This window comes from Sphaeramia orbicularis, chromosome 21 (assembly GCF_902148855.1).
Source record: "Sphaeramia orbicularis chromosome 21, fSphaOr1.1, whole genome shotgun sequence".
Classification (NCBI taxonomy): domain Eukaryota; kingdom Metazoa; phylum Chordata; class Actinopteri; order Kurtiformes; family Apogonidae; genus Sphaeramia; species Sphaeramia orbicularis.
In genome coordinates, this window is record NC_043977.1 from 33,426,617 (window position 1) to 33,447,952 (window position 21,336).

Below are 21,336 nucleotides of genomic sequence, written 5' to 3' on the forward strand. Positions count from 1 at the left end.
AAGCGCATTGTAGAATAAAATGTCCAGTAGGGAACATTAAAATCTAATGTACCCAAACCCTCCTTATTCTAAAAACGTTTCTGAATACTTAAAATACCATTTAAAGAGACAAAACGTCCTCAAAATGCCAAGCTGTCCTCCTACATCTACATAAACCTTACATTTTTGTCCACACAACTTGACTAAGACGCGGACACACACGGTCCGCTCCCCCGCCCCCATCCGATCCAAACATCCAGCCTCACACCGCCATCCGACTGGAGCTAACAGGGAGGGATCAGCGGGATCGAGTTAGGAGCGCTTTAGCCCGTCGTGTCGACACATTCCCGCATCATTTAACGTTTCTTTTCCAGCGGACAAAAATCGTGATCATAACGGGGGATCTGATCTGGACACCCGGAGGACGGAATGGGGGAGCACACGGCGTTTCTGCTGTTACTGGCGGCGACCTTGACGCTTTCATCCGAGGTTAGTACAACGGAGAAATCTCAGCCCCGGGGAGCGTGTTGGAGAGCCGTCCTCCGGTGGGGGTTCATCCGCACGGACTTCAACCTCCGACAGGCATCATAGTGACTCACTGACACACCACCGTGTCAATAAGCACCGCGTTGAAACGTCAATTAGCTAAACTGTAAATATAAATAATAATAGCAATTAAGCTAACGTCCATCTCCAGACATAACGGCCATGTAACAATCTAGCACAACTACCAAAGATAACTCTATTGTTGGGCTTCCCTGCAACTCACGCTTTGTTAATTTGTTATTTCTTTATTGTTTTTAGCATAATGTTGTACCTTAGTGTCCAAAAATAAACATAGACTCAGGTGTACACATGTAAAATTAGCAGACCACTGATGTCAGTAATGCTACCGGGGCCTACCGTTAGATGTCAGTGATTGACAGCTTGCCATATTGGACGTGTTTTTGTTTGTCTCGTGACTTTGCTCATTTTTAGTACATGTTTACGTACGGCACCCTGTTATAAAAGTAATAAGCTGTTTTTCTTATTTATCTTGATATTACCTTTAAGTTTATTTCCCCAAAGCTAACGGTCACCAGTGCATTGAATCGGGCCTGGACAGCTAACGTCAGCTACGTGTTATAGAAAATTAAGCTAAACGCGTTAACATGGCAAACACTTTGACCGATGTGGGGTAACATAACGTCAAAAAACAAAAAACAAAAAAACCAAACAAACAAACAAAAAAAACCAAACCCAAAACTGTGAGTCTGTCCTGCGTTTAATCTCAAATATGACATTAAAAAAAAACCAAGGGATGTCTGACACAACATAAGCAGCTGAACATGGATGTGGCTAACGCAGAATGTTAGGTCGGTGCTGCTGCGTAGACCTGGCCCAGTTGGTCCAGTGTTGCAGGCAGCTGCAGGGTGGTGGTGATAATGCTGAGGAGAATGGAAAAGGATGCAGCCTTTTTTAGTTTGACATAAGCAAGATGGCGCCTACACTTCGCTGCTGCGTTGGACAAGAGAGAAACACACATCACACGAGCAGCAATTGAGGCTTAACGCTGCCATATGAACACTGCATTTATTCTGCGAATGATGCATTCACTGGCAGCTCAGTATAATAACACGCCCACCATCGCTTTGCCCACTTCTGCCCCTGCATGCTATAGAGGAAAACATATCTCCAAATGAAATGCGCAATAGAAATGATTTGACTTAACACTCAGGAGCTCACGCATGGAGCAAATGTATCATATGCTTAAACTAGTGATAGTCATGTGAGACTGTAGTTGTACTGTTTGGAAGGGATTAATCTGTAAATGTTTTAAAAGTGTGGGTTACACATTTGTACCTTTGCTGTACTATTTCATATGGTATATATGGAGATGTTTTAATACTATCCACAGTATTTGATCTCTGATTTGTTACATATCAGTGCTGTACTTCTTGTACTCTGCAGTCATTACAGATAGAGTCACATAAGCCTGGCAGCTTCAATACTTTGTTTTGATCACATTTGTGCACTATTATGTCTTGGTGTCGCACAGTTGTGACAAGTATAACCCTTCTTAACCGTCTGCTCTAATGTAAGATCAAGTCAAACTGGTTACCACAGTTGAATCCCACACTAATTTGCACATAAGTAATTTATAGTGCCACATGTGTCCATAAACTATGGCTTGCAGCTTTTTTTAGGGTGTGAACCATAACAGAGAGAACACACACTGACATAGTTTATCAAATTAGTTACACCAACTTGCACATGAGAAGGCCATATTCTTTTGAAGCAGAACTTGGCAAGTAATTGAGATTTAATGACATCTTATACTCTTGAAAACATGTTTGTTTTTATCCTGGAGCTTGGAACAGCAATACAGTCTGGCACACCACTCCACTGGATGTGTTTTTAACTTGATGTTGGCACATCTCACTGCTGACTACTGCAGTTTGACAGGTTCTGTTTTACTGTTTTGTTCAAAGTGAATGAAAAATGATATCCTACAGCAGAGAAGGTTGTCATGAAATAAGTAGAATTACACATCTAAATAAAGGATAGCATCATGCAGTGGGATGTAATACGGACAGGGGGGTTTTCAAGGAAAGAACAATGGGCTGCTAAATCCTTCCTCACAGGAGATTAATAATGTGCAGAACTTGACAAGCAAACACAGTGAGCCTGAATTAGTCATTTCAAGATTGGCAGCAGATGACTTGGTGGCTAGCATATTCGGTCTTCTCCCATGCTTGCCAGAAAAGAAGAGGGCCCAGAAGGTGTAACACACTGAGACTTCCATCAATTGTTTGCCTGACCGCAAAGGAAGGAAAAGTGTAAGTCCAACTGGACAGTAAAAGGCCAAACTAGGTCAGCTGAAAAAGAAGATTTGCTTTTACTTTACCTTACTCACACCTGGATTTCAGTTTTCCCCCCATTTTGTCTTATTTTCTTTGTGCTTTTCCTTAAGTATAAATCAAATAAAATGATATCGACATACAAAAATGTATACATGTTGTATAATGGGCTGAGGCTGTAAAGCTTAATTCTCTGGCTTAAAGGATGAAAGGGATAAAACACAGTATCTTGCCTGGATTAGGCTGAAATAAAACGTTACTGTATTTATTTATTTACATATACAGTGATATTACACAAGAGTCTAAAAAGGCTGCGATCCTCATAGTTCATTAATGTTAATATAGAGACAGATGTAAGCAGAGGATTACACTAAACAGTAGAGACGAGTAGGATAAATTCAGAGGTACTTCATGTAAATAAGATGAAGATATTTGAGGTTAACGCTACAACAGCTGAAATCATGGGGGGAAAAAAAACAGAAATTGAAAATACACAGCCTCCCTCTGAGGCTCTCTCCTCCTAATCATAAGACTACATATAAGGTAGATGACCTGATGCTGTTTAATGCTGTTATGGAAAGTGAAAGCACTTTTTCAAGCTTCAGTGTTGAAGTAGAGCAGTAGAGTCATGTCTAGGTTGTCTCTGATGGAATCTATGTGATTGGTAATTACAGTCATGTATTTAATTTCACTATGCCAGTGATTAGCATATGCAGAGGGATGAGCACCGATGACTTTCCCTCATTTAAGTCACAAATGATCAAGATTGGCTCATCCAGTGTGTTTTACTGTTTCTTAATCTACCGTCCCCCTGGCCCTGCTGGTGCCTTCTTAAGCGATTTCAGTGATTTCCTTACATCAATAATAAAACTGGAGAAGGTTTTAATTCTTGGGGATTTCAATCTGCACATCGATAACAATTCATCCAGCCCAGCAATGGAACTTTTAGCCATGACTGACACTTTTAACCTCAAACAACATGTATCTGGCCCCACCCACAAGAAAGGACATACCCTGGACCTGGTTTTCTCATTGGGCTTACACGTCACAAATGTGTGTGTTGAGGATGTCCACTTGAGTGATCATTGTGGTGTGTTTTTTGACTTATGTGTGCCTCTTGAGCCCAAGCCTGCACCTAGAAGGGCCAAGAGGAGGATCATTACAGAGTCCACAGCCCAGGATTTCCGTGCCCTGTTTAACCCTAGTCTTCTTAATGAGTGTCCCGATGTTGATGAGTTTATCCAGTGCTTTGCCACACACTGCAGCTCTATTCTTGACCAGGTGGCTCCCGTGAAAACTAATGTCACTCGTAAGTGGTCTTGTCCCTGGATAAATGAAAACATCTTAAACCTAAGGAGAACTTGTCGCAAAACTGAGCGTCTTTGGAAATCAACCCAGTTGGAAGTACACAGGTTACATCTTAAAGATCTCATAACCTCATTAAATAAAATGATTAAGGAGGCAAGATCCAGCTACTTCCACAAACTTATAGCCACAAACAAGAAAAACCCCAAAGTAATCTTTGACACAATCCAGTCCATTGTGTCCCCTGCTGTCCCTGCTGCCCCTGTGCTCTGTAAAGCTGACAGCAATGACTTCCTAAACTTCTTCACAGACAAGATCAGGGATATTAAACACAATATCCCACCACCCTCTGGCCGTCTGACCCTATCTGATCCCCCTCTGCAAACCTGGTCCTCTTTCGACCCTGTGACACTGGAGGACATCTCAGCACTTTTATCCAAAACGAAACCCTCCTCCAACTCTGCAGACATCCTCCCCCATAAGCTCCTTGTCAGTGTCTTTGACACTATTGGACCATGGGTCACAAAGTTTTTTAACCTGTCGCTCACAACTGGTTTGTTTCCCAGCTCCTTCAAACAGGCCATCATAGAACCTAAACTAAAGAAAACCACACTGGACCCCACAGACTTCAAAAGCTACAGGCCCATTTCAAAGCTCCCCCTATTGGCCAAAATCCTTGAGAAAGCAGTGTCTAAACAACTTACAGCTTTTCTGGAGACACACCAGATCTATGACACTTTTCAGTCTGGGTTTAGACAACGCCACTCAACAGAAACCGCACTATTAAAAGTGTCTAGTGACATCCTGATGGCGGTTGACTCCGGGAAATCCACGGTCTTGGTCCTGCTAGATCTCTCCTCGGCCTTTGACACAGTGGACCATACCATAATGATTGAGAGACTGAGGGACCTGGTAGGGATGTCAGGTCATGTGCTAGACTGGTTCTCCTCTTACCTGCCTGGCAGTAGCTTCACTGTGTCAATAAACAACTTCCAATCTGACTCAGCGGATCTACTGTGTGTAGTGCCCCAAGGCTCTGTCCTGGGACCAGTCCTATTCTTACTCTATGTCCTCCCACTTGGCCACATTATCCGACAGTACAGTGATGTCTCCTATCATCTATTCGCGGATGACATCCAGATATACTGCTCCTTTAACTCCTCTGAGCCCCACAAACTGAGTTCCTTAATCAACTGCTTGTCAGAGCTGAAGCAGTGGCTGAATGATAACAGCCTCCAGCTGAACTCCAGCAAAACTGAGACTCTCATCATTGCCCCGGATAGTGCAATCCCAGGGATCAAACATCACCTTGGAGACCTGAGTTCCTCGGTAAAGACAAAACTGAGGAATCTGGGTGTCATCTTTGACCAGGACATGTCTTTAGAATTCTACTCCAAACACCTAGTCAAAAACTGTTTCTTCCACCTACGCAACATCTCCAAACTCAGATCTATGGTGTCCACAAATGAGCTCGAGATGATCGTTCACGCTTTCGTATCTTCTCGCTTAGACTACTGCAACAGCCTGTTTACATGCTTAAACAAGAAGGAGCTGGCCCGTCTACAGTTTGTCCAGAACTCTGCTGCCAGGCTCCTGACCTGCACAAACAGGAGAACCCACATCACTCCCATCCTTAAATCTCTCCACTGGCTCCCTGTTCTATATCGTCTTCATTTCAAAATTCTTGTGCTAACTTTCCGGGCCCTACATGGCCAGGCCCCTACATACATTGCTTCCCTGATCCAGCCCTACAGCTCAACTTGTAGCTTGAGGTCTTCAGGACAGCACCTGCTGATGGTTCCACGGACCTGTTTTAGCACACGCGGTGACAGGTCTTTTAAAGCTGTGGCACCACGTCTATGGAATGACCTGCCTCTACACCTACGGTCCATGGACTCTGTAGAGAGCTTTAAGAAACACCTCAAAACCCTCCTGTTCAAAAAGGCTTTTTAGTCTCCCACCTGACCCAGGACCACCACAGACTGATTACACTCTATGTATTCATCATAACGTACTCCATGTGTCATCCCCCCCCCCAGTCTCTCTATATCTCTATCGCTCTCTCTTTTCTCCTCCTTTACTCTCTCTCTCTCTCTTTAACCCCAACTGGTCAAGGCAGACAGCCATCCTTCAGGAGTCTGGGTCTGCTCGAGGTTTCTGCCCGTTAAAGGGAAGTTTTTCCTCGCCACTGTCACCAATCACAAGTGTTTGCTCCTGAAGGATTCTGTTGGGTCTCTGTAAACTTAATTTGATTCTGATTTGAATTGATAAAGCACTTTGTGACTCTGTCTGTGAAAAGTGCTCTATAAATAAAATTTACTTTACTTACTTTACTTTACTTAGCCAAAAACCTGAATCACAAAGTGAAATTTCTGCAACCTGGAAACATAAGCAAGAAGTAGATGTGAAAGTCTTGTATTTTCTTAGACTACTTAAATTCCTATATACTGAAAGGCTATTAATGATGTTTTTCCCCAGAAATGCTAAACAAATTATAAAGCACTGCATCTTTAAGTTATACTTGAAATTGTTTGATCCAAAAACTTAATTATTGTCCTCTCATGCTCCTTGTCTATCCAGGTGCCTGCCGATGACTCTGTAGGTTTGCTCACTGAGCCTCAGGTGGCCATGTTTTGTGGGAAGCTCAACATGCACATCAATGTGCAGAGTGGTAAATGGGAGTCTGACCCCTCTGGCACCAAGAGCTGCATCGGCACCAAGGAGGGCATCTTGCAATACTGCCAAGAGGTATGTTTTTTTTAACCATTATTTACTGAAAAAGATTTTGAAAATATTTTTATGACAAACACTAATTACATTTATAATGAAAGGGAAGGTCAGGAGAGAAAGAAAATGAAGATAAGTAAAATAAAGGGGCACAGAAGCAAAACAAACAAAGAAGAGGTACTTCAAGGGGGGGTGGGATTGTGGAAACAGGGAAACTGAAAAGGAGGGGAAACAACAAGCAAACAATGCTCCAGTTAAATGAGTATGAGAGCAATCAAAATGTCTCTCGTCCATGTCCAGGTGTATCCAGAGCTGCAGATCACAAATGTTGTGGAGGCCAACCAGCCCACCAGCATCCAGAACTGGTGCAAGAAAGGCCGCAAGCAGTGTCGCAGTCACACACACATTGTTGTCCCATACCGCTGCCTGGGTAAGAGATTGCATTCATACTGGTGTCTGTTAGCGAGGAAATGGTATTTGTTTGGTTTGTGAATGCTATCTACATGCGCGAAATAATATTATTTTAATGCTACAGTTGGGGAGTTTGTGAGTGACGCCCTGCTTGTTCCTGACAAGTGTAAATTCCTGCACCAAGAGCGTATGGATCAGTGTGAGAGCCACTTGCACTGGCACACTGTGGCCAAAGAGGTGAGACGAGCCCACGAGGCAGCATTCCATCTCACACTTTGACCAACGTAGAATCTTATTCCATTGTTACATCTCTGCTGCATGACTCAGCAGTTTATTTTTAATGCTCCCCACTCTATTTGTCAGCCTTCATGACCAGTTTGATATAATTTGTATGTTTTGATCATCATTTATCTGCACTGTTTGTTAAATATGCAGCCATATTTGTCTTATATCACAGCACCATATTGATTTTTACTTTATTACAATAGTTAACTGTTCATCAGGGTTACGATGTCAGTGCAGAGCTATAGTCCATACCCAGATTTATCACAAAGCTCCGATGATTTGGTTAAATGTTGTGTGTTTTCAATTGGGGTGCTGTTTGTTTGGTGTGTTGCATGGCACTGGCTGAATTAGTCTCAACAGTTTAGGAAATACTGTTCATCAGGTCATCATCAAGACCATTCAGGTTCTCCAGGTATAGTGATGGTTCTCTTCCACTAATCAGTAAACCGCAGCTTTAAGTTTCATAATCTGTTATCACTCAAGTCAGTACAACATAAAAATAAATCTACATGTGTTCTAAATAATAAACACATGTGTAGTACAGGCAATAACATTTGTAAGATTTACTCTATAGGTCTTGAAATTTGGTATCAAATAACTTATTTTTCAGTAGTTATATCTAAATAGCTAGAGCCATAATAGGACAGAAACTCAGTATGTCACTCTAGAAGTGAAATTAGTCCTGGGTCCCAAAATTTTGCCTGATGGTAAGTCAAGTCAGTGCTATACAGTCAACAAGCATCATATTTGTGAGTGTCAAAAGACATAAAAAAGGCTGTAGGAAGTTTTGATTAATCGCTGTTTTGTAAAATTAGTCCTGTGGAGACCGCTCCATGAATCTCCACGACTACGGGATGCTGCTGCCATGTGGTATTGACCGTTTCCGAGGAGTGGAGTTTGTCTGCTGTCCAGCTGAGGCTGAGCGTCAGGCTGATAGTGCAGAGCTGGATGGGGAGGAGTCAGACGTCTGGTGGGGCGGAGCTGAAACCGAGTACTCTGACAACGGGTATCATCAGGCGCATTAATCAGCATCGATCCAGTTTTACGATACTCACACCTGTTACTCGGTTATCTGAGCTGACCTCTGTCTCTCCGCAGCATGTCTCGTCAGGCGGACACAGAGCCTGCCGTCGCCGAGGATGATGAAGATGAGGATGAGGAGGTCGAGACTTTTGAGAGGGATGAGAACATGGATGGTGATGAGGAAGAAGAGGAAGAAGATGAGGATGACGATATTACCGATGATCGTTATAGTGATGAGCGTAATACTAACATCGCCATGACAACCACAACAACCACCACCACTGAATCAGTTGAGGAAGTTGTTCGCGGTAAGAAATCAAGATGCACACTTTACTTATCTTTTTTTTATCTTTTTCCATTGTCTCCCTGGAAAGAAATAATGATTTGTCATTTATTGTGATAATTGTCTATACAGATCATTTGGTCATGTCATTCATTCCTAATGTGTTTTAATATTGGTTTCATTGTTACAACTCTTATGGTTTATTTAAAATTAACCATTTTTGCTGCCAATTTCATTTCATACATTTTCTGTGTTGTTGCTTTTCTGTACGTGTCTCAGCCGTTTGTTGGGCACGTGCTGACTCAGGCCCATGTGATGCCATGCTGGAGCGTTGGTATTTCGTGCCTAAGAAGGGCCGATGTGCTCCCTTCTTGTTTGGGGGCTGTGGGGGCAACAGGAATAACTTTGATTCAGAAGAGTACTGCCTAGCTGTCTGCAGCAGCTCGTGTAAGTCCGAGACCTGGAGATGTCCGTCAAGTACCCAGGCCTGAATACTGTCCTCAGGCTGCTGAAGAATGTCTCTGTTTTATTCACTCTTTCTCCTTTTCATGAATGACTAATGGCTCTTAACCACAGAAAGCACTTACACATGGATTCAGATGATCTTATAGTTTTGTGTTGAGTATTAAGGTTCTCCATTCTCCTCTGTGTGCCTTCTGTAGAAAGCAAATGTTTTTCAAATTTGTGGGGAAGTTGAGGCAAAGATAAGGCTTGTGCTATTCTGTAGTTTTCTTAACGTCACACAAAGTTAATGTTCTTCAGAAGTACACTTCCCACTGATGATAGAAAATTTTAAGTGTCTAACCTGTAATTCCACTGTACAACACTATCTTAAAGAGGCAGTCATTGGTGTCATGTGGTGCACAAGTTAAATATTTGTGGTCTCTATTATCATGATCAGTGTTGTGCAATTCCAAGTTAAATGTGATGGTGTTACCTATTGCACAATATTACAAATAGACGCTGAGCATTTAGCCCTTGAAGTTGGTGTGTTAGAAACAGCAAAATGGACAAGAGACACAGGGATCTGAGCAGTAGTTTAGCAAAGGAAGAAACTGTGACGGTTAGATCACTAGGTCAGTGCATCTCCAGATCTTGTTCATTCTCAATTTAAAATGTTTAGTATCTACCAAAAGTGGTCTAAAGAACAACAACCAGATCACACCCAATTGAACATTTACGGGTGCAAAACATTAGTCCCACCTGTCTAATATTGTGTAGGTTTCCCTTTTTCCACAAAAACAGCTCTGACCCTAGACCTAGACTCCACTAGACCGTTAAATGTGTGCTGTGGTATCTGGACCAAGACATTGGCAGCAAACTGTATTGAAAACATTAAAGCTGCAGCAGCTGAAATCAGAGAAAACAACAGAATTTAAAAACACACACCTTCCTTCCTTCTAGAGCTCTCTCTTCTCTATTCAAATCAAAAGACTAAATATAAACATAGATGCACCTGATCTGATGACCTGCAACTTTAAGTGACAGTAATCAGCTCTGAGGACTGCTCTAAGGAATATATTGATTGATTTGAATATGTAGTTTTAGGAGTCAGCCTTATATTGCCCAGTTCAAAACATTTGAAGAGGGTATTTAGTAATCTGTACTCTTTGCATTTTAAAAGTAAGCTTCCAAACACTGATTTGATTGGTTTTTTTTAGTGAAAAATCTAAAGAAAAGTGTATGTAAATAGGATCTGTCCTCAAACAGAAACTTGTCATACAAATCCAAATCATTTAATATCATTCCACCATTTTCTCACTAGTAATACTAACTCATCCTTGTTACAGCATGTGAGCAAGGCAGCGTCAGTGTGCGCCTGCATGCATTTCTATGTGTGTTTGCTTGCCTTGTACATAGTTGTAAAGTTCTCTCTGTGTTGCAGCTCTGACCTGGCAGTAACAATGTCATCAACATGTCTTAACCTGCTGAGTGTCACACTGTGTTGATGACCGTATTGTGTATGTCTGTGTGAAAAGGGGAGGGCCTTGTCAGAGGTTAATGGGTTCATTTGCTGTGCTTTGCACCCAGTGAAGCACCACCCTGATCTTGACTCTGCACTTTTCCTGTTATCTCCAGGCTCCCACATGAAACCAAGACACAGACGGACAAACATCGCACACACCTTAACTGGGAAACTAATAGCACTTTGTCCCCTAATAACCTTTGTACCTTTTGTGCCATTACGTCTGTGTGTTTGAACACTTAACCTAACTTACTAGATGTGCCATCTTTTTAATGTTGCAGTTGCTGTCTGTTGGTTTTATGACTAAAACTTTATTGAATGCTTCCTTTGCGTATTTTAGTCACACAGGAACCAGTGTTTCTTAGCATGTGCCATGTTTCCTCTGTTTAATATTATGCCATGTTTTTTCTTCTCATTCTTTCTCCTTTTACTCTCTACATTTGATTTGTCGGTGTTCTACCCCAGTACCAACTATGGCTCCCAGCCCTCCAGATGCCGTGGACCAGTACCTCGAATCTCCTGGAGATGACAATGAACACGCTGACTTTCAGAAGGCCAAGGAAAGCTTGGAGGCCAAACACAGGGAGAAGATGTCCCAGGTGTGTATATGTGTGCCAGAATTTCCAAATGACCTGTGCAACATTTCATGAATTGTTTTGTTATTGAACCCCTTGGGGCACCGGACTTGTCATGCCTGTGACTACTTCTATATGGAAACATCTCAAAAACTGCCTCATGAGAGTGTAAAACTTTTTTGTGATCTTTCACAGTTTTTGTGACATTTGTGTGTTTCCATTACCAGTTTTCTATTGTGCAATTTACATTTTTGCATTTTTGAGGGTAATGGAAACCCAGCTTGTGATACATGACATGTTGCCTTTCCAGGTGATGAGAGAGTGGGAAGAAGCTGAGAGACAGGCCAAAAACCTTCCTCGTGCTGATAAGAAAGCTGTCATACAGGTAGGACACAACACTGTGTGTGTGTGTGTGTGTGTGTGTGTGTGTATATATATATATATATATATATATATATATATATATATATATATATATATATATATTTTTTTTTTTTTTTTTTTTTTTTTTTTTTAGACAGAGTTTAAGAAGATCATAGACATGTGACAATTGTAAGGTTTTAATATTATCACATAATTTTTATCCAACAGTGTGTGGTGAAGAATATTTGTAACTAAAACTGTAATGTAGTCATTTTCACAATGTGGAAAGTGGCTCCTGATGGGCCTTGAAAGGTTATTTACAACTGATAAATGAAACGTGTTTAGTTTTCATTTTCAGTTTTTGTTAGGTTGAAATATCCAGAAAACATTTGTGATTAAAAGTCTCACATCATTTAAAAGCATTTGCTTTTAAAACAGCAATCAGAAATAATATAAGAAAACCATTAGATTGAAATTGAATGGCTTTTCTTTATTATTATTATTATTATTATTATTATTATTATTTACTTATGAATAAATAGAAATAAATAATAACAAAGTGCACTCAATATAAAAATTATAAAACATGAAATACTGTCTATGTCTATCAACTACATTTATTATTTATAACCTACATAAGAAAATATAGGTGTGTGATGGGGAGAAGATGGACATTTTAGTGCTGTATGGAGAAGAGTGAAGTGAGGGACTTGGAATCTTGAAATAGTTGTTTCTAAAAAAAAAAAAATCAAAAAAAAATTCTGAAAATGCAGTATGACTCCACTAACATCTACAAAGAACGAGGCAGAAAATACATTTCTACAGCATGTCAGATGTCTAGTAATAATTTCCATATTGCTTCTGTATATATCTGTAATGTATAGGGAAATACTCCATTGTAAACTCATTTGCTGTTGAGCGTTGTGATTCAGTTCAGTTTGGGAGTGGTAGCTGTGGTACAATATAAAATAATAAAATGTTCATTTAAATCTTGGTCTGTCATATTTCTAGCGTGCTTTAGGGGAGATCATTTGTTCTTATGTTTTGTTGCTTTTCTTTACTAACATCCATTTGTGTTTGTTTAAATGTTCGTGTGATGCAGCATTTCCAGGAGAAGGTGGAGGCTCTGGAGCAGGAGGCAGCCGGAGAGAGGCAGCAGCTAGTGGAGACACACATGGCTCGGGTGGAGGCTTTACTCAACAGCCGCCGACGCCTTGCCCTGGAAAATTACCTGAATGCACTACAGGCAAACCCCCCACGGGTAAATACACACACACACGCACACACATAAAAACACACCTCTGCAGTTTTCAGTAAAAGCAGAAACTGTTTTGTGAAGTTAAGGGTATGTGCTGAGTCATAGAAAGAAACTTTTTCCAGTGAATGTTCCTTTGTGCTGATGTTGTAGGTGACAAGAAATACAATGAAATATGTGGAGGATATGAACAGTACATAACACATTTATATAATACTTGTTCTACTAACTAACTTAAATCGCTGCCCCCACCAGCCACGTCAAGTTTTGAGCCTGCTGAAGAAGTATGTCCGTGCAGAGCAGAAAGACAGGCAACATACACTGAAACACTATGAGCACGTGCGCACTGTTGATCCCAAGAAGGCTGCCCAGATCCGACCTCAGGTACTGTACCCATCACTCCCAAAGAGAACCGCAGCTACAGTCCAGTTTAATATAATGCTAGGAACTGCAATGCTTAATATACTCTATATTGAAATGACACAGATGCCTTTATTCTGAATTAATCATAATATGGGAAATGGTCCATGAATCAGTGAGGTCATTTGGAATTCAGTCAACTTTCCTTTTATCTCAAGGTTTTGACTCACCTACGTGTGATTGATGAGAGGATGAACCAGTCAATGGGGCTGCTCTACAAAGTCCCCAGTGTGGCTAATGAGATCCAAAACCAAGTCGGTAAGTGCTGGCTTTAAACTTTATACTACAATACGTAGATGTCTGTGGTCATTATAAGATGTATTGATGTAAATTACAATGACAGTATTACTGTTTGTTTTAATTTACTGTTATTACCTGTCTGTAAAACCTGTTTTCTTTCATGGCGTGTGCTGCTGACCTCTTGGCCTGGTCGTCCTTATAAAAGAGAACTCTATCTCAATGGGACGCTATTTGGTTAAATAAAGGTCTAATAAAAAAAAATTTTGAAATTATTTCATAAAACATTTTGTTTCAACTCAGACCCTTGCAAAGAAAACAAAGTTGTAACAGAAGTCTTTACTTAAAAAAAAAAAAACAATTCTACCTTTCTATATTCTGTATATCTTTTCTGATGGACACGTGTTTTATCTCGGGTCAAATGTACACTTAAATTGGTCATGAGAAATAGGTTAGTTCAGCAATAACATGATTTTAGAAGGAAGTTATGAAATATAACATAACATGGCTTTCCCAAGTTTTCAGATTTAGGTGCTGTGTGGTGTGCAATGTTTTTCTTAAGATGCAGAGTTGGGAAATATGCATAGGTACCTCTGCTAGAAATTTTTATATTGTTCAATAAAAAAATAAATAACCATATATTATTTTAGAGGACTATATGTGTACAATTTCAAAAGGCTACAGTAGATACTCAACACTATTCAAGAAACTTAAAAACAAAACTTGCTAAAGTCCACTGGGGATCACCTTGAACCTTTAGCTATGGAAGAGTAGTTCACTTTGATGCTCTCCACATACTATGTAAATGAAATATTACATTAGTTTGACTTACATGGGGCTCAAAGTGGCCTGGGTGCCACACCTAAACTTGTAACTTTGTATTAAAGTGATGTGTGTTCCGCAATAATGACAAATTGGCTATTGTCAGTCCTAGATTAATTGCAGTGGTTATTGTGGAGATTATGAAGCAGTAAGAAAGATGGTGCAGACAAACAAAAAGAAATGCAATGTTGAATATTTACATATTTGCGTATATATATATATATATATATATATATATATACACACACACACACACACATATACAGTATACATATATGTGTGTGTGTGTGGGTGTATTAATGCACAGACTCTTTTTAAGTTTTACATCTTGCGTGCAAATGCAGTCAGGCTGGAAATGACTCTCATAGCTGGTGTGAATTGCCTTCACAAATGGTGTGTTGAGCATCAGGATCTCTACAGTAATCAGGACACTGTGGACTTGGACTTGGCATGCATTTTTTTTCTCATCACACTCCCACAAATGTCTCCCTCCCGCCGATGACCATGCTGTGGCTCTTTCTCACTCACGCTCACTTCCTCTTTTCCTCCTCTAGCTGTTATAATGCAGAGAGTTCAGTCGGAGCTGTCTCAGCAAGTCTCTTCCCTGCAGAGCGATGGGCGGGTGAGTCAAGTTGCACCCACTCACATGTGCATGCAGTCTGTCCTGCATAAACTGCACTCCCTGGCATATATAAATAGAATCACCTCTCCTTTTCGATGATACAAGATAAAGTCGCACAGAGAAACGATAGTGCAGGTTTAGAACAGTCTAGGAAATACTTACGGGACGTAGACTCGACTGACATCATTCAGCTGAACAGGGCCAGTGTATGTTCATGTAAAATGGCTCCAGTGACTAATGTATCCAGATGTTCATTCTAGTGCCAAGCTGCCGTGTTTTAGAACAGCTGTTTAACTCAGTTGTTAAACATAAGAGGGGCTTATAGCAATCACCTTTACTTGAATAATCCATATTTTTTAAGTTGTGTTCTTTTTGCCTTTTAACACTTTGCCAATCAGTTACAAACAATAGCAACTGTGATTTGACGGAGTGAATGAACTGAGGCTCAAACGGATTCTTCAGGAAATTTTTTTTTCCACACAGTCATTGCGTATGTGAAGGGCAAAAAAGAGTTAGATCACAGACATAATTAATTGTTGGATTTACTCATACAAATCAATACATCTAGGAAACAGTTCAAGCACATTCCATGAAGACTTCATATCCTGTGGGCAATGGCAGGCACTGTTTAGCGGATAATCATCCGGAGTGGAGTGGATTACATGTTTAAAGAAAGCCACTGTATCCGTCCCACACTGACGTAGTTCTCATTCAGATTATTGTCCTCTTCCTTCCAGGTGGATGGCAGGGTGAGTTATGGAAATGATGCTCTGATGCCGGATCAGGCCTACAGTTCTGCTCCCATGGATGCTGGTCTGGACGGACTGGGCTTCATCCACCCTGAGAGCTTCAACCAGCCCAACACAGAAAACCACGGTAACTTCCACACAGGTTTTACAGTCACATAGCTATCAATATTCCTGAGCACAAGTTTTATGTGATGTGAGTTTGTCAGTTGTCATTTAAACCGAGTAAAAGGAATGATATTAAGATGTAACTAGTTGATGTCACTTTTTTTCTTGTATTTTTGCTGCAGTTGAGCCTGTTGATGCCCGTCCTGTTCCAGACAGAGGACTCCCCACACGACCTGGTACGTGTCAGAATAACCTCACATTTTGGATGCCTGCTTATATTTGAGCATATTGTTTAAAAAAAATTCAAGAATTTTGTTTTAACATAACAATAAAAATTAATAATGGATAATTGTGTGATTTTATTAAATAAATCATATTAATGGTGCCATATTTATGTCACAGTAAAGTTATGATCATTATTGCAGTGATATTTATGACATTACTCTATTACACCACCGAGTTTCAGGGTACTTTATATGTACTAGTGATTAAAACTGGTTGAAATTGAAGACCCTGGTGCTAAAAGTATTGAAGTCACAGTTTTGGACAATTCAAGTTGAGCATATAAACATGTTGTATTTGTTTAGCTAAGTCCACCCTATAAGTATTTTTAACAGACGTGTGACTTCAGTACTTTTAGCCCCAGGGTCTTCAATGAAGAAAAAGGCATCCACAATGACACGTCATACAAAACACACACAGTAGACAACCATACAAACAGTGTACAGGGTGTTTCACAAATATAAGTCAAGTCTATGTACACGATTTACTTTAAAATACCAGTGTGTGCATGTCATTTTCCTCAATAGCTCAGTGTTTTCATGGTGCATCAGTACTTCTCTGATTGTGTTTTGTTTCATGGGGTGTTTTTGTAATGCCCTTTCTATCCGCATGTTCCTTTGGTTTCAGTATCTGCCCTGAAGCCTGAAGAGATGCCAGAAGTGCGAATGGACACCGAAGAAAGGCAAAGTGCTGGCTACGAAGTTCACCATCAAAAACTGGTACGAAAATCCTTCCATCACTTTATTTTGGTCCTGCCCTAGTTTGTTCTGCGTACTGAGTGCTTTTGTTATTTTTAATCGCAGGTGTTTTTCGCAGAGGATGTGGGATCCAATAAAGGTGCCATTATCGGGCTAATGGTTGGAGGGGTTGTCATAGCAACCATCATTGTCATCACTTTGGTGATGCTGAGAAAGAAGCAATATACTTCAATTCATCACGGTGTAATTGAGGTAAAGAGAGGCTGTCATGACCTTCATTAGAAATAAATCTTAGACCACAGGAAATTCTGTATAATAGCCCTTCAAATGACCTGTTGATATTTTGGTTTTGGAATCTACATTGTTTTTCCGATTAATTTAAATACAGCTTATTTCTACATTGAATGTGTACAGCAACCATTTCATGTGTGGTTTGCTATATGTTTGAGTCATGCTCACACACAAGAAAACATGGTTCATGGCTTTACAAGTTACTTTTTATAGAAAAGTTGAGTCTGTCAGTGGTCCAATAATTGTTTCCAAAGCCGTTTGTGGTAAAGATACATTTATTATAGTTTTAATCTCCTGTGTTTCCAGGTGGATGCAGCTGTGACACCTGAAGAACGTCATCTGGCTAAGATGCAGCAAAATGGCTATGAGAATCCTACCTACAAATTCTTTGAACAGATGCAGAACTAAAGAAACTACTCATGACCATTTTCTTCAGGCTTATCCAAAACCCACACTCTCACCTGTAGGGTCTGTTCCATTCTTTGCCCTTAGCCCTGACATCTTCAGTCGCTCGCTCAATTAAGGAGAAAGGGAGGGTGCAAAAAGTTCTGCAGATGCTGATTTTTGTCTTTAGATAAGTTAGAGGAAATAGCTGAATCGTTTTTACTATTATATGTCTAATCAGGAGTTTGGGCCAAAGGAAACAGACATGGAACAAAGCCCTCTTCATCCCTGATCCCTGTTGTAAAAGAGCAAAACATGAGCATGCATTACCTGCAGTTGGTCAGACAAGGGTCTTCTGTTTAACCTGCACATTTCAACCAATCATAACAAAACCTTCACAGTGTTTGTCCTGAAAGCCAAACACCATGTTAATTATTTATATGAAGTCATTTGTCCGACCTTCATTGCAGTTTTGAGCTCACTGCTGAGACCAGAATCATACCCGGCCTGGCAGTTTAATTCCCACTCAGTCCCTCATCGCTTCAACTCTTTGCTCCTTTTTCCACAGTCTGTCCTGCACAATCCAGTTTGCCTGCTCTCAGAGGACAGCTGTGCTGTGTTTGATGACATACCAGCTCCTAGAGCTCGCAAAATGTTGGAGGGGCTCTCAGAGCGCCTCTCCTCACAATTAAAGCCCAAGAGTTTCAGGTTTGTTTTTCAAAAAATGTCAAAAAATACAGAAAAATATATGTAATCAAACTATGTAAGTTTAAAAATACTGAATGTTTGGTTTCTGATTTTTTTATGTGTAATATATTAAGACAGAGATTAGCTGTAAGTATATGTAGTGCATGGCAATATTGATGACAGATAAAGTATACTGTATGTTGAGGACCTCAGGAGTGGTCCTCTTACTAGATATTTTAGCAGGATTGTACATTTCCAGTGTCTTCTTTGTGATCTGTGATATGAAGAAGAAAAGAGTATTCAGAATCTGGTCTGCTTTGTTGTCACACAGACTTGCTTTAACTGATTCTTGGCTCTTTATGCTCATCTCCATGCTTCACCATTGTGTTAGCTGCATGGGCAAATGCTCCATATGTAATATATGAAGTGTAATAGTATCCGAAAGGAAGATGATTATGTTACTGTTTGCGTTCTATGCACTCTGTCATTTTGGAAGTCTGATCATTATCACCAAATATTATTACTGTGAAGTCGCTGATGTCGATTCACTTGGGTTTTTATTAGAATGAGGACCGATAACGTCAGAGAGCTGATCATTCCAGACTTATCATTCCACACTCCCTCTGGACGGTAAATATTTGGATGATGGAGATCCGCCTCCAAATGGCCCAGTTTCAGTATCAAGCTTCACCTTTCAGCCTTTTCCCTTTGTTCTTGTGTGTGTATTTCATAACCCTCATTTTTCATGTTTATCCTTCCTTTTAAAGCTGTGTCAGCAATATTGTACAGTGCAACACTTGAGAATCAGTGTGTGAGTATTTGATATATAGACATGTTTTGTTGAACCCGACAAGGATCAGAGCAGTTTCACAATGGTTTTCTCTTACACACATACTGGTGCAGATTCCTTCACTGAATCTCACATGCACATTTCTATTTTTCTACATTTCCTGTGTATACATGTACAGTGCGTCTGTTTGTCCTGTGGTGGATGCCTAAGCCTCAATATCTGTTAGGCTTCGTGAATACACAAAGCTTTACTGTCAGTTGAGTGACTCCTGTCGACACTGGGAGAATGACCACTTATCACATCAGCATAAACACACTTTCCCTCGCCCCGAATTAAGTTATTAAGGCCACCTCCATTAAACATGAATGTGACATGCATACTGCATTTAAACCATAGATATACAACACATATCACCTCTACACACCTTATTTAGACATGTACAGACACTAAATGAAGTTCGTAATCAGGTGAATGTTTAAAATTTGTACTGATGCTCACTCTAGGTGTCTTTGGAAGCTAGTGCTAAAAAAAGATGCTTTTTTTTCTCACTAATTCATCAACATTCCTGTGTGTAGGTAATGAACCATTTGCTTAAAGTAAGACAAAGCTTTCTACACTCACTATACCATGAATAAAATTTTGAATGTACATAATTGTGTCTCATTTTGAGTCTGTATAAATGTCCACAATATGAACATCTACACCATTATAATTATGTTGAACAGGTCTTTAATTTGAAAACAGGAATCTTTACTCTAGCCCTTTAAGTTGGCAGATTTATAAGCAGTGGACAATAAGAGAAGCTGATAATTAGTATGTTTTACATTGTTACGGTAACTTATGTTGGTACTTGAGCTCTGGTTTTCTTTACTGATTAATGGTGTCTTGTAGGAATAACAGAGTATAAGATCATTCAGCAAGTCAAGACTTTAAAGATCCTTATGAATATAGTTTAACCCTCAGATACCCAAACAGCCACTGGTTATTAAAATAATCTACTGACCTAAAATGTTAAATAACTTCTTAACCACTAAACCTATCAATACATGGAAATAATTCAGGTAAAATGCAGTTTGTCATCTTTTCATGGTCATCAGATATGACCCATTTGGATGTTCAGCGGCTCCGTAGTGAACGTGGAAACACCGTCAAATTCTACGACATTGATTCACCAGTAAAACCCATACAGTTTGATAAATGACAGTGGTTGGACATACTGGTTTTATGTTCAGTTATTGACAGGGTTCCCACTCTTTCTCTGAAATTATTTTCCAGGACATTTTCAGCTGCTACAGAGACAAGTTATAACATACACTAATATATTCCCCTGTTCCTCTCATTCTTTGGAAGTGTTCTTTTCTACAGTTGCAACTTGCGTTTACCCAGACTGTTTCTATGTTTATAACTCAAACATTTGATGTGTAGTCTATGGCTAAAATTTATCTATGGAAGATAATTATGACAAATGTATCAGAATAATACAAACACACCCAGATTACAGCGTAGCACTTCATTAACATGACAAACTGGAGTTACAATGTTCAACTGGGAAATTCCCAACTCAACTTTCTGTTCTCTTACTTTCTCTCCTGCACTTCCTCTAAAAACATTCAAATATTTTCAATGAATCACTGAAAAACAATTTCCTTTGTTTTATCTCAGTTTAGGCACACAAGGTCACAAGACGGGGAGGATAAATAATTTTCCAGGATAACTTAACCATTTCCAGGACATTTGACCTTTTTTTTCCTCATTTTCCATGTGTTTTCCATGACTGGAAAATTGGTCAATCATTTTCCAGGTTTTCCAGGACACGTGGGAACCCTGACTGGTATCTGAAAACGTCCCTTTTTGTGGTTCTAGTAATAACCCTCAACTTTAATCTGAGCTTTTATGAACATCTTCATGATCAGAAAATTGAATATAGGAAAATACCTGATCACTGAAAAAATGCAAATTATAAAGGATAAGATTATAAAAAATGGTGATAAATCATGTAAGAAAGGTTAAATAGAGAGAAAAATTCATTTGGGAACTGCAGCAAAAGTAGCACTGGGTGTTTATGGGTTAAAACCTATTTTATGTTCAGTCACATTGATGATGCTCCAGATGTGAATACAGAATATCAGATGATGGCAGCGTTATTGGCTTCATTTGTTCTAACCTCCAATTCAACTCACACTACTTTATACCCAGAATTCCTCCTGAGTGTTTCCCTCTACCTGGTGCAATAGGCC

General features: G+C 39.9%; 1 protein-coding gene across 2 annotated transcripts; it reads left to right on the forward strand.

Annotated features, from left to right (window-relative positions):
- Window positions 1-229: 229 nt before the first annotated feature.
- Window positions 230-19,752, forward strand: LOC115411954 (amyloid-beta A4 protein-like). 2 transcript variants are annotated; one of them, XM_030124260.1, is made up of 18 exons: window positions 230-468; window positions 6,705-6,872; window positions 7,152-7,281; window positions 7,387-7,499; window positions 8,363-8,553; window positions 8,646-8,878; window positions 9,133-9,300; window positions 11,285-11,418; window positions 11,705-11,779; window positions 12,860-13,018; window positions 13,268-13,396; window positions 13,591-13,690; window positions 15,046-15,113; window positions 15,851-15,989; window positions 16,150-16,203; window positions 16,877-16,968; window positions 17,053-17,199; window positions 17,545-19,752. In XM_030124260.1, exons 1-18 carry the CDS (start codon window positions 409-411, stop codon window positions 17,644-17,646), a joined length of 2,262 nt encoding a protein of 753 aa, XP_029980120.1. In that variant the 5' UTR covers window positions 230-408; the 3' UTR covers window positions 17,647-19,752. The 2 variants fall into 2 exon arrangements, with proteins under 2 accessions (XP_029980120.1, XP_029980122.1); XM_030124262.1 differs by lacking the exon at window positions 9,133-9,300 and having other exon boundaries at window positions 232-468.
- Window positions 19,753-21,336: the final 1,584 nt, after the last annotated feature.